At 34.5% G+C, this 13,014-nt stretch overlaps 1 protein-coding gene across 1 annotated transcript in view; it reads right to left on the bottom strand.

Annotated features, from left to right (window-relative positions):
* Window positions 1-5,149: 5,149 nt before the first annotated feature.
* The window catches only part of LOC142350644 (uncharacterized), a 39,176-nt gene continuing 31,311 nt past the window's right edge, over window positions 5,150-13,014 (bottom strand). Inside the window, exons 5-8 of the mRNA XM_075402555.1 lie at window positions 10,952-11,106; window positions 7,100-7,230; window positions 6,452-6,610; window positions 5,150-5,575 (exon numbers count right to left, since the gene is read on the bottom strand). Of these exons, the coding sequence (XP_075258670.1) occupies window positions 5,287-5,575; window positions 6,452-6,610; window positions 7,100-7,230; window positions 10,952-11,106 (734 nt within the window). The 3' untranslated portion in view covers window positions 5,150-5,286. The remainder of the gene's footprint in view (window positions 5,576-6,451; window positions 6,611-7,099; window positions 7,231-10,951; window positions 11,107-13,014) is intronic.

Raw genomic sequence — 13,014 nt, 5'->3', positions numbered from 1 at the left:
AAACAGCCGTTTTGTGTTTAAATTAATGGTTCATAGCTTTTGTTCCTATAGCTCTCATTAAATTTTTGTAATTATTGAATATATGTAAACTTGTGAGTATGATTCATGGTTTCCTTTAACATTACGGTACTGAAACAAGGCTTCATCGGCGTTAAAAATATGCCTAATTATACATAAGTAATATTTGATTAGTTAACATTTTATAACTTTATTGGCCTGGACATCAATTTTTAGAAGTTTTATTTCTTTTTTGTTGAATTTTTGGCGTTCTTTTATTAGCCTTAATACATAATATGGATAACTCACCTCTCCATTGATTCCTCTGGAGACATTATCGCATCAAGTTAATGATTTCCGTTGATATCTAGTAGTTTTCATGAAGAAAATTGTTTGTTTTTAGAAATTAGAAATTTATGTTTTATCTTCAGTTTTGTTCCTTTTTTTGTTCACTTGCTACCTGAATTTTTTAAGGACAGGTCCCAGATCTCTAATGGATTGCTTTTTATTGTAGTTTTTTGGGTTTTATGTATTGCTGCGTGTTAAAGGCTTTCAATAAAAAAATTGCTGCAACTAAACAAAATTTTGTTTGTTTTTATTGTTTGATTTTGTTGTTTTTCTGTTTTTCCATTTGCCTTTTCTCGTAGCTCGTTTATAGCATATGTCGTCTGCTCTCTACAGCGGCTTCATCGTTTTGCACAATGGTAACTCTTTTGGCAATTTTTTTATTCGAATACCATTTATTTCCAAAAAATTTTTTTTTAGAAAAGAAAAATTCCAAATGATCCTTTAGAAAAATGTATTTTTTTAAAAACAATTAGGTTGACAAAGAGGATGAGCGGCGTGGGATCATTTTTTGCGAACGCACCTTACCAAGTTTAATTGTCTGTTCAAGGAATCAATTTTTCAATTTTTGTTTTCCCCCTTACTGTTTCGCTAAAAGTTAGTGCGCAAAGAATTCAAAGTGCTGTCTCGGTGCAAAAAGGAGTTTTAAAAATTAAGATTTGATAATGGTTTGAATATTAACTAAGAAGCGTCTCAGAACTTGAGTGACTTTCTTATCCTGACAATCTTTCAATTTCACTCTTGATTGCCAAAGTGTAGGCGCAAGAACAATTCAAAGATTTGCAAAATTTTCTACAATTTGTGAGCTCTAAATTGAGATGAAGATTCGTATTGATCTGAGACAAACTGAGAATCAATTTGACCATAGTTTGACTAATTTTCGCCTTTTTGAGGCAGCAACATGAAATTTTCTGACGCAAAAAAGATGTCAGGGTATCAAAAAAGATTATGGCAACTCTTGAAAAGATAAGTTTGAAATTTAAGAATTAATAAGAATATTAGTAACTGTGAACAGGCCACTCTGGCTTTATGTTTTATCGCTGTGATTAAGTATTAACCATAGTACAAACTTTGGTCTGGGAACACATGGGTCTGCGTTCGAGTATGACCTATCGCAGCTCAGGACCTGGCTCAAATATACATTATTATGAGAAGTCAATTCTGTCCATGAACTTCTAGAACTCTATAATCAGACGTCTCTCATTTTTTATCAATACAAATGCATCAAATCAGATTTTTAAAATTTTGATCGCGGGATTTGTGAGGTCCAAATTAAAGACATGAAAATTTTTGAAAAAAATAACCAATTACACAGCTTTAAGCTTTAACATCTAAATAATTGACGATCTTGATTGTAATTCACGGACGGAGCATATTGCCGACTATTGGTCGATTTATTCCATAATATATGTCTTTCATTTCCGCAAAAAAGTAAGATTTGTTGGTTATGGCTTTTTGGGCACAATCAACACCTACAATGTCTGAATCTGTAGTAGATATTAAACACCGACCTGTGAATTTATATCAGTTCTGCGACCGATATTCAGTAGCCAATTTGGAGGAGTTAAAAACAAAAAATGTGGATTTAATGGCTAAAATGCATTTTTTTCTGTTTCACACATCATCTCAAACTCATTGTATTTGTTTTAAAATAGATAAAAAGAGCCTAGAAAAACAAGTTGTTTGAAATTCAAAAATGAGCTCATTTTCAATACAATAAACCACTATCAGTTCAATTGCTTTTAGAAAAAAATCAATCTACTTATCGGATTTTAATCTCGAGTTTCCGGTGATTTCAATTAAGGCCAAAGGTGGATGTGTAAAAAGAATTTTGCATAAGAAGATATATTCTATAAAAAAATTGATTAAGAAGGTATTGTTTTATAAATTGTAATAAGATTTTTTTTTGACGGTTTCAGTCCATAGATAACCAAAGATAACGGTTTTCATGAATTTGAAGATTTTTTAAACAAAAAAATACATACTTTTTTGCCTTGTCCCCTTTTTAAACTTTTGTCTGTTAGCTTCTAACTTAGTCTAGTTAGAAACAGATCACATTCTTTTTCTGTTGAAACGGCAAACAAATATTTTGATAAACAGATATTTTGTGGTTAACTGGATGGTTTATAGATTTTCCTCCAATAGCTCTTATTGAAGTTTTGTAATTTTGGAATAATTGGTTAACTTTTGAGTTTTATTTATGGTTTATTTTAATATTACGGTACTGAAGCCCAACTCAATTGGCGTTAAACATCCGCCTAATTATACATAAGTAATTTTTGATTAGTTAATATTTCATGATTTTATTGCCTTGGACACCAATTCTTGGAAATTTTTAATTGACTTTTTGTTGAAAATTTTGTCGTCTTTTTATTAGCCCTAGGACATATTCTGGATAACGCTAATCTAAGTGGACTAATGTGGAGCTATTAATGCATCAATTTAATGATTTCCGTTGATAGAATATAGTTTTTATGACGAAATTTATTTGATTGTAAAATTTAGAAATTTATTATCTTCAGTTTTGTTCTTTTTTCCTCACTGGCAACCTGAATTTATTGAGGACAAGTCCCAGATCTCTAGTGGATTGCAGTTTATTGTAGTTTTTTTGGGTTTTGTGTGATGTTGTTCTGAAAAAGAGGATGAGCGGCGTCGGATCAATATTTGCAAACGCACCGTACCGAGCCTACTTGTCTGTTCAAAGAATCTTTTTTTTTCAATTTTTGTTTTTCCGTTACTGTTTCGCTAAAAGTTAGTGCGCAGCAATTTCAAAATGCTGTCTCGGGCGCAAAAATCAGACTTAATTAAAAATTAAAGCAATCTTAATTAATTGATCATCGTTTGGCTATGAAAGAAGAAGCGTCTAAAATTACTGTTCTGAACTCTTATGATTCTCTTACTCTGACAAATTTCTATTTCGATCTTGATTGCTAAAGTGTAGGCGCAGAAACGATTCAAAGAAATGCAAAACTTTCTACAATTTGTAAGCTCTAAAATGAGATGAAGATTCGTACTGATCGGAGACAATCTGAGAATCAGTTTGACCATAGTTTGACTAATTTTCGCCACGTGAAAGTTTCAGACGCAAAAAGTGGCCATTGTATCAAAAAAGAATAAGGCGGCTTGTGAAAATATAAGTTTGAAATTTAAGGATTAATGAGAATTAGAGCAACTGAGAACAGGCCGCTGTGGCCTTATGTTTCTTCTGCTACGATTAAGTATAAACCATGGTGCAAATTTCGGTCTGGGAACACATGGGTGTGCGTTCGAGTGATTCCGATCATAGCACAATTTGGGTCTGGACCTCAACCTAGGCACATTTATTAATTGGTATGAGAAGTCAATTCTGTCCATGAATTTTCATTAATCAAAAATCGGAGTTCTCTTTTTTCATCAAATCGAACGAATCAAATCTGATTTCTTTTAAGAATAGAATTTTGATCGCGGGATTTGTGAGCTCCAAATTACTGACGGCAAAATATTTGAAATTAAAAAAAATTGCCAATTACAAAGGTTTTAAAATGTAGTTAAATGACGATCTTGTTGGTAATTGACTGATGGAGCAATTCGCCGACTAACGCCCATGAGACCAATGTATTGGTACGTTTATTCCACAAACTATTTATTTTATTTCCGTAAAAAAATTAAAGGATTGTTAGTTATGGCTTTTGGGCACAATCAACACCTACGCCTCCAATATTGTGTATTTTAGCCCCTGACCTGTGACTGCGCATCAGTTCTGCCATGGATATTTAGTTGCCAATGTTGAGACGTAAAAATATAAAAGGTGTGGTTTTAATGGTTATGCTTTTTCAGTTAACTCATCATCTGAAAATCATTGTTTATTTCAAAAATAGAAAAAAGAGCTTAGAAAGCACGAGTTTTTCGGACTTGAAAAATGAGGTTGATTTCTGTACGAGCGTTCACAAACCAGTATCAGTTCGTTTCCCTTCAGAAGCCACACTTATCTACCTCCCGGAATTTTTTCTGAAGTTTGCTGTCTAGTTCAATTAAAGCCCACTCGGCCTGCGGTCACATTTTTTTTCAGAGCTGAATCATAGTAACTTTTATTCGGTATTTGAATCTGCACGTATCACGATCATGTCAAAAATTGCGATGATCAGAGTAATAAATCAGGACAACCTAGTTACTATCAATTTGTTCTGAACTGCATGCCAAAAATTATACTGTGACATAACTGCTCAGAAAAAATATCCGCCTGAAAAACAAGTTCTCGGAAAAAAAAATTCAGCATGTAACTACTCTGAACTTACTATGAGGATATAATTAAAAATATCCAGTCCAATTGCAGCCTATAAAGAATTATAGTATTGGGAAGCCCCCTCTCTCTCTATCCTGTATGAGGGTCAGGCCCCTCTCTCTCTCCAGATGTAGTTTTAGTTGTTTTTTTTTTCAAAACTGGATGGCAACTGGTTACGAGTAACGTGTCTTTACGGTTTGAGACGCCAGTTTTCATGCGATTTCGTCATGCTCGAATTTTTTTAAGTAAAATCGAAACTTTAATATTCACATGAATTTTGTCTGATCATAATAATAATCAAGTTTTAATCTGTCAAGTACAATATCATGATTTAAATTTGACGTGATTTTGACGTGCTCGTAGAAGCCTATAAATGGACTGCAACTATACTCATTCAGAACTGATTTTCTGAGTTAATATGGGAAAGTAATGATTCAGCTCTGAAATGTCCTGGGAGTTCGTTCCGGGCAGCTGATTTTCCAGACCGAAATCAAGTATTTTTTCCACTTATTTCTGCGACCTTTTTGCAATTATTTGAGACGCAACTTTCTCTTTAATTTTCACCAACTTTAAATTGCATGATCCAAATTCAAGAGAGATGTTAGGTCTTTAGACTTTATCTGTTTGCCTCAAAGTAAAAATTAAACGAAATTTTAAACAGTCAAATAATTTCAATTTGTATTTTATCTCATTGTGTTACTGCTTATAGTGGTGCCGACAGCAGACGATCTCCTACTAGCATCACGTGACTTCCCACTTCGGTTGCTCATAATTGAAGTTCGTCTCGGAATCGACTTGAAGCCCTCTGTAAAATCTGACTGCATTGAAAGGCGCCTGATTTTGGGCAAGTTTCTGATGTGATCAATTTGACTGTGCAAAGATTTGTTCTCTTGTTCCAGTTTGTGAAGAACGGCTGTTAACTGGGAGTTCGAATCTCGACTGTGACGAAGTAATAATTGTGTGGCATAACCGCTGAAATATGATTCAAATTTGTTGATATGGTCTAAAATATTGTTTTCAAGCTGAATAACCTTAACTTAAGATAAATTTTACAGCAGAAAAATGTACGTTTTGTTCCTTTTTTGCTCTAATTCTCTTATCGAATGCTTACATATCTTCAAAAATTACTTAAAATTGGGCTCGGTGTTGTTCTGCAGGAAAATCAAATCTTAAGTTTTAAGTTAATTAATTCAAATTAAAACACCAATTATTTTATTATCTCGTCAAAACGCTGTCTTTATGAAAAATTGTAAGCAAAAAATAAGGAAGACATATTTCAAGACATATGCTTTTTCTGCTCCTTATGCTCTGCACCCTATACAAAACAATTAGTATTACTGCAAATTCGAACTCCTGCACAAAATATTCCTTATGCAACAAAAAGGTAGCTTTCGGCTATTAATATGCTATAGCATCAAAAATTGACCAATTCTTAATCAGTACTGAATTACTGAACTTGGAACTCTTTGATCATACTACTATATTAGAGCTCTGATCATGTCTCTTTTCAGACTATGTACGTCTTGAATCAGGTCTTAAGTCTTGACAACTCAGGACGAGATTATCACTAATTTGTTGACCCAAGAGGAGTATTACACTGGAAAAATAATGATCAAGACTTGAAAATAATTAAGGAAATAACTATCAAATCTAACTGCGATGACAGACCGAAGAATCGATCGCTTAATTAATTAATCTACCGATTCTTCGGTTTGTAATCGCAGTAAGCGATTTCATCGTTATTCCCCTTAATTACATTCAAGTCTTGATCATTATTTTTCCAGTGTAATACTCGTGAAAAAAAGAATAATCCAGAATTATTTGGCATAAAAGTATTGATTAACTTACTGTCCTCCGTGAACTGGTTTCCCTGTTTGCTCACTGATTTCAGCCGATACTTCTTCCATCAGTCTGTTCTGGTGGTCAATTGTCTTCTTCAAGCGGTAGTGGACCCACTTCATCTGGTGCAGCTCATTGTCCGCTAATCTCAGTCGGCTAATTGAGTACCTAACAAATATGCCATTGAGGTTTTTATGAGTCCCTATGGGTAAAAGTTCAGGTGGTGCCTCCTTAATTTTTCAGATAATTTTCAGGTAAAGTTAAGGTAAGTTAGATAAATTCAGGTAAGGCAAAACTACCTGAAAGTTTCAGGTAACTTAAGGTGTTTTTTTTTGTTTTTCAGTTAAATTTACCTGAACTTTATTTAGAGTGTAGTGTTATATGATTTGTTCATACAACACTTGTTTTTTCCTCCATAAAGAGCCCGTTGTCGAATCAGGTCGTTTTCGCTCATCTTATTAGGGACTACCTTGGCGTAGATCAATCTACTCGGAGATTATTTTTTGTTTGGGAAATCAGCGCATCTACCGACTCCGTTTTAGTCTTCTAATTTTAGTCTTCTTATAGACTTCTAAATTTGCAAGATGGCAAAAAGAGAACGATGTCGAGATATAGTCAATACTACTAAAGTCCCGTAACAAAAGTAAATTATTTCACCTGGTGTCTTCAAGACTCTTAGTTGCTTCTTCAATCTTCCTGGCTAGCTTAGCACACTTGTCTGCTTTCAATCTGATTCTTTCTGCTAATTGCACATTCTCTTTGGCTGCCTCCACATATTGCTCTCGTTTCTGAAAAATAACTGTTCAAATAAGTGGATTTTTTGTGTATGTATCTTTTCTGTTATTGCCCCCCCCCAACTTATACATGTTATAGCATGTTGGTTTCATTTCATACACTAACATATACAATTATCTACAAATGGCAATTACAATTTAATTTTGCAGCCAAGTTTTGAAATTAAGACGTATAAGGTGGCGCTAGTGAAAATGGCAGACGTACCAAAATATAGAAATTTTTATTGCTGGCCAATCACAATTGAGAAAATTGGAGTATTGTTTTCTGATTAGCTGATTGCTCAACAAATTCTCCATGTTAAATAGGATATGATTGTTAACGTAAAGTTGCTCAGAAATCGCGATAAGCCGAAAGCGAAAAAATAATTTATATTGAGGGAAACAGGTCTCAAGTTCGGTTGTGAAAGTTTCATATCAAGTCCCAAGGGCCGCTGAGGCATGGCCATGACCCGCGAGGCATATGGCCAGATGCGGTAAAAGATATCATCTAGAATTAGACTATGTCCAACTTAGGCTAATTGAACGCAAAAAGGTATAGCGTTTTAAATTTGTCAACCAATCACATCCGTTGAAAATTCTATATTTTGGTACGTCTATCTGTTAAGACGTCACCGTATAAGGTAATCAAACTTTGCTTATAATGTAAACAGACAAAGAATAATCGTGTTTTTAACATTTTTCGCTTTTGTTTTGCAGGAATAGCTCTATGGTACTATTTTTTTTTGACAACCGGAAACAAAAATTCATCCATTCGTCTACCGGTACCGGCAATTTATTATGACTAAAACAAAGGATCTCTAAGGACCAAAAAGAACATATTTGGGGGTTGCAAATAGACTGGCTATATAAGGCGGGGGGGGGGGCAATAACACAAAAGAGCCAGGCAGGCCATACTATCGTAATTTTTGCAATTATTTGTTTCTCCATAACAGAGGTTCACCTAGATGAAAACTGGTATATTTTTTGATCAGTGATTTCGGTTTACTATATATTTGTGCAAAGACTACTATTTTGCGAATAGTTTCGACAATCATGTTAAAAACTTGGGTCGCATTTATTATGATGTAGAAGTATGCTTTTGAAGTTAATGAATAATTTTTCAAAACAGCCTCAAAAAGAGCCCTTCAGATTAAGACCATACATAGCAAAAATCTGCTGTGGGTCAGATTCAACAGATTATGATCAACTTGGGGTCAGACTAAAAAGACTCCGTGATCACCCTGGTTTAGACCTAACAGATTTTGATCACACTGGTTGAGACTAAACAGACTTTGATTATCTTGGTTGAGACCTAACATATGTTGGTCAACTTGTTCAGACCAAACTGACTTTGGTTATTCCGGTCTTAGACCATTAGACTTCCTTGGGTGAGATGGTGGAAATGTGAACCAGATGATCCAGACAAAAGTTGTCCATGATTACAGGATTCAGAGTTGAATTGAGCATGACCAGAATTGGTTCGCATTTGCATAAAACAACCACGAAATAGCGTGACAAAACGTATTTATGTTTCGACCATGCGCAAGTATGCAAAGATTTCCAGCCATCAGCCAAAAGTGCGGCGATTAAAAATTATAAGACTATGACCAGACAGCCTGATCCCGACAAAAAAGGCCAGGACCAGATCTCATACATTAAATTCAATTGATTTGAAACTGCATTTATGTGCAAAAGAGTGGAAAATTGTTAAAAACTGTGCAAAATAAGACAAGCATGATCCGACTGAACGGGGAGTGAACGAATGCGCGATTATGATTCGACATTCCTGACAGTGCAAAACTGAGGCGACTATGATCAGCCAAAATTTAAACACATGCTGAAATTCTTTGATTCATTATAAATGATTCTTTTCAAACCACATTTTTTTACAAAGGTACTAAAAATTAATTAGAAAGTTGCGACATATAGACTACCAATGATAACTGCTGAAAAATCTAACAGTTTTTTTTTCTGCTTAAATTATGTATAAGTCTTCAGAAACTCAATAAATAAGGACAGGACTGAATGCCCGCATTTTGTCACCTTGCAGGAAAAAATTTAAGATTTTTATCACAGGTTTGGCAGTTTTTAGTGTTGCTTTTGCTAACTAGCAATTCATGCTGATATATTGCGTGAGTTCACTTTCTCAGTTAATTCACTGAAAAAAAAAGAAAAATGTAAAAAAATAAGTGTGACTGCTGAGCCAGACTTAATCAGATTATGAATTAGAATATTTTGGTTTTTTATTTATAATTTTACCCGCTCATGACTCGAAATTGACGGGTTATAATTTGAAAGAGTGGGCTCATGATTCAAATTTGTACAATTTATTGAGACGAATTGTGAACATGATTCGGTAACTTGGGCTCATGATTCGACATAGCTTGCCTATATCTTGAAATATCGCAACAAAAACTATCCGGGTCGAGACCGAATGGTTAACTTGTAAGAGCTTGCAAGTTTCTTGCAAAAGATGTTTAACTTGTAAGAACTTGTAAGTCGAATGGTTAACTTGTAAGAACTTGCAAGGCGAACGGCTAGCGTGTAAGTTTCATGCAAGTTCGTTCCGGTCAAGCACAACTCTTATTGGTTAATTCAATTTAACATTCAGTCATTTAACGTAGAAAGCGCGTGAAAGTTAGTTGCTCTGTTTGGATAACATAATACAAGTTGACCTAAGTAGACAAAATGGTTACTTTTTTCAATTTTATCAGTTCAAGAAAGATCCTTTCGCAATTCGTTGAAAAAACTGTGGATTTCAATGCTTCTTCACGATCGCTTTTTCAAAAATGATCCCAAAATATTGACTTTCATTGAATTTTCAAATTCATATATTATTATTTTTCCAAAATAATTTAGTGGCCCTTCATTTTATAGCCTTTTCTATAATTTAATTCATACTTTTTCAGATTCCATTTTTTCCACACATCGGTTTACATTCATGTCTGGCAACGCTTTATTTACAATTTAGTGCGTATGTGTGTGTATTGTATGTGTGTATGTGTGTATGTGAGTGTGTGCGTGTGTGTATGTGTAAGTTTGTGTGCATGTGTTTGTGCGTGTGTGTGTGTATGTGTGTATGTGCATGTGTATGTGTGCGTGTATGTGTGTGCGCTTGTGTGTGTGTATGCGTGGTGTGTGTGGTGTGTGGTGTGTGTGCGAATGGTTAACTTGTAAGTAACTTGTAAGTCGATTGGATAACTTGTAAGAGCCTTGTAAGTCGAATGATTAACTTGTAAGAACTTGCAAGTTTTTGGAAGATAACCATTCGGCCTCGACCCGAGTATGGTCCACACTATGTATTTATTGTTCGGGAGGGTACACCCCCAGATAATAGTTGTTAGATCATAGTTTGACAATCTCCCACCTCGGATTTGATTATCCTGGAACATAACAACTATACCACTGAAAAACAATTACTCGCAGCCAACGGACCCAGACCCTTGACCAGTCCAAGGTTTTCGTATTTGACCAGTCAGAACGAGCAGACCAAAACTGGCTAAGCTAACCAAAAAAAGTTGTGGACCTGGCGGAAGACGCGACATGTCTAGATTGTTTTGAGCTTCGATCTACTGTACGTATTATCCCCTGTCTCTGGTCGTGGTTCTTATCCGTGAAAGCATAATCTGTTTTCATTGAACGCAATTTTGTTTTCTTATAAATTCATGTGCTCAACCTTTGTTTTGTACTTCGGTTCCTCAAGGCCTAAAAAGTTCATCTCAGTATCAACTTTTACCTGGTTAGTGATGTCAGTTATCTCTTGCTTCCTTGTGGCAGTTTTTTCTTCCTTCTTTTCTCTCTCTTGCAGTTTTTTGGTCAGCTCTCTGATCATTGCCGATGTTTGCTTTATTTCCTGGTCCAGTTTGTCAGTTGAAAATTTGTCACCCTTTTCTAAACATTTGTTGGCATCATGTTTATGCAAAAATGTACGGCATTAAAACTTGGAGTGAACGCAAATCCGTATCTGATGTGAATAAAAAATGAGGTTTCCGAGTAGGTACTGTAATTGTTTTAACCATAAAAATTAACTTGGACGTCTTGCTTCAAGTTCTTTTTTAATGTGAGAATTTTACAAAAGTTTTGCTCATGATTGCGAGTTTTTTGCTTAATTTACAAGTCATATAAAATCTGATAACATAAAGCATATCTTGTGATACTTTCTAGGGAAAGAATATAAGAGGGCACGATTCACCTTTTAACAAGATTATCATAGAAGTGCGTAAAAATCAGGATTTAGGTTTGTGCTCAGGTTTAGACCTCGACTTATGGAAAGACTTTAAAATTCTAGTAGGGGTCAAATATTGACTATAAATACACGGTTTAGCTCCTAATCAAAGTTGAGGTGAAGTATTTTCATGGGTCCAGATAAGTTATTTTCATAGCAAATTAAGGTCCAGCATGGTCTTTTCATGAGTCGAGGATCGCATTTTGTGGGATTAATAACAGTTAATTTTTCTGTAATTCTTTTTATAGATGTGTATCACCTAGCAGCAAGACCAAACTAGCGTTGCAGTACACCTTCGAAAAGCGGGTGGGGAGTATAAGCAAGAGCCAATTTTCTGTAAAAATGTAATTTTTTTGGGTCCAGCGTGAACATCATAGGTCGAGGTAAAGTCGAGCATCATATTTGGGTCCAACTAAAGTCCAGCGTATAAAATTTTGGTCGAGACAAAGTCTAGCTCAAGGAATAGGTCCAGATAATGTCGTTTAATGGGCTGTTTGAGTCCAGCACGAGCTTTTCAAACCACTTTTTGGTCGAGCATGGTCTTTTCATAAGTCGCAGCCTAAACCGGCGTGGCATCCTCTTAAACAGCCTCTAAACATTACAGAGACCAGAAACAAGAGCCAGTTAACCCACGCCATTTTAATTTAAATTATTTACACGACGCTAACAAAAGAAGTCAGTATTAATATTCATAGCACCTAGGTATGTATCGAAAAAGTGCAAAAACTAATAGTTTTGATAAATAATTTTCACAGAGATAATCTTGCAAACAGTTCAAAAATTACTCATTAGCCTAGATCTGAACTCTTGTCTCCGTGTTATAATAACTTTTTGAATGCTTAGCTATACGTATCATACTATCCAAGGACTCCCTAGTCAAAAAATCTTTGAAAATTGTGTTTATTATACAATTCATCATATTTCATCTCATAAGATTAAACTTATCTTGAGCAATTTCCTTGGAAAAATATAAGAAGGGGCACAATTCTTCTTTTAACAAGCTTATAATAAAAGAGCGTAAAATACAGATTTTGAATAGTTTAGATCGTGAATTTTTTTGTCAGCCATTTTAATTTGTTAATGATGTAGTATATTTCAAATTCAAAAATAAAATGTTGTTTACTTCGCTTAAATTAATTACCTGATTACTTAATTACTTTTAAAAATAAAAGTACTTAAAATAATTACTTTTTTAACGTGCTAAGGTATTCTACCTGATGAAGTTGATTTAGATTCTTTAAATTTGCTTGCAAAAGCAATCAGCGCAAATAACTCCTGTTGCAATGTTTTTGAAAAACAACAACTATAAACGAAAATTTCTTCCGCCGCTCACAGCTTATTAGATTGTACACATATGGTATAACGTATAGATACCTTATAAGTTACTTCAGATTCATACAAATTTAAGTTGACTCAGGGAACTTTCTGAGAATAAATCATTTTTCTATAAACTGGTGAATGAAATTTACGAGATCTTGTACGGAAACCATTATTTGTCGACTGAGGATTCCCAGACTGAGGTGGCATCTCAAAAGTAGGCATGTCCAGGCCATCACAAACGGCGTATATTTATG

This window comes from Convolutriloba macropyga, chromosome 12 (genome assembly GCF_964194025.1).
Source record: "Convolutriloba macropyga chromosome 12, txConMacr16.3, whole genome shotgun sequence".
In the NCBI taxonomy this organism is placed as follows: Eukaryota; Metazoa; Xenacoelomorpha; order Acoela; family Convolutidae; genus Convolutriloba; species Convolutriloba macropyga.
This window is presented reverse-complemented; position numbering and strand designations above follow the sequence as displayed.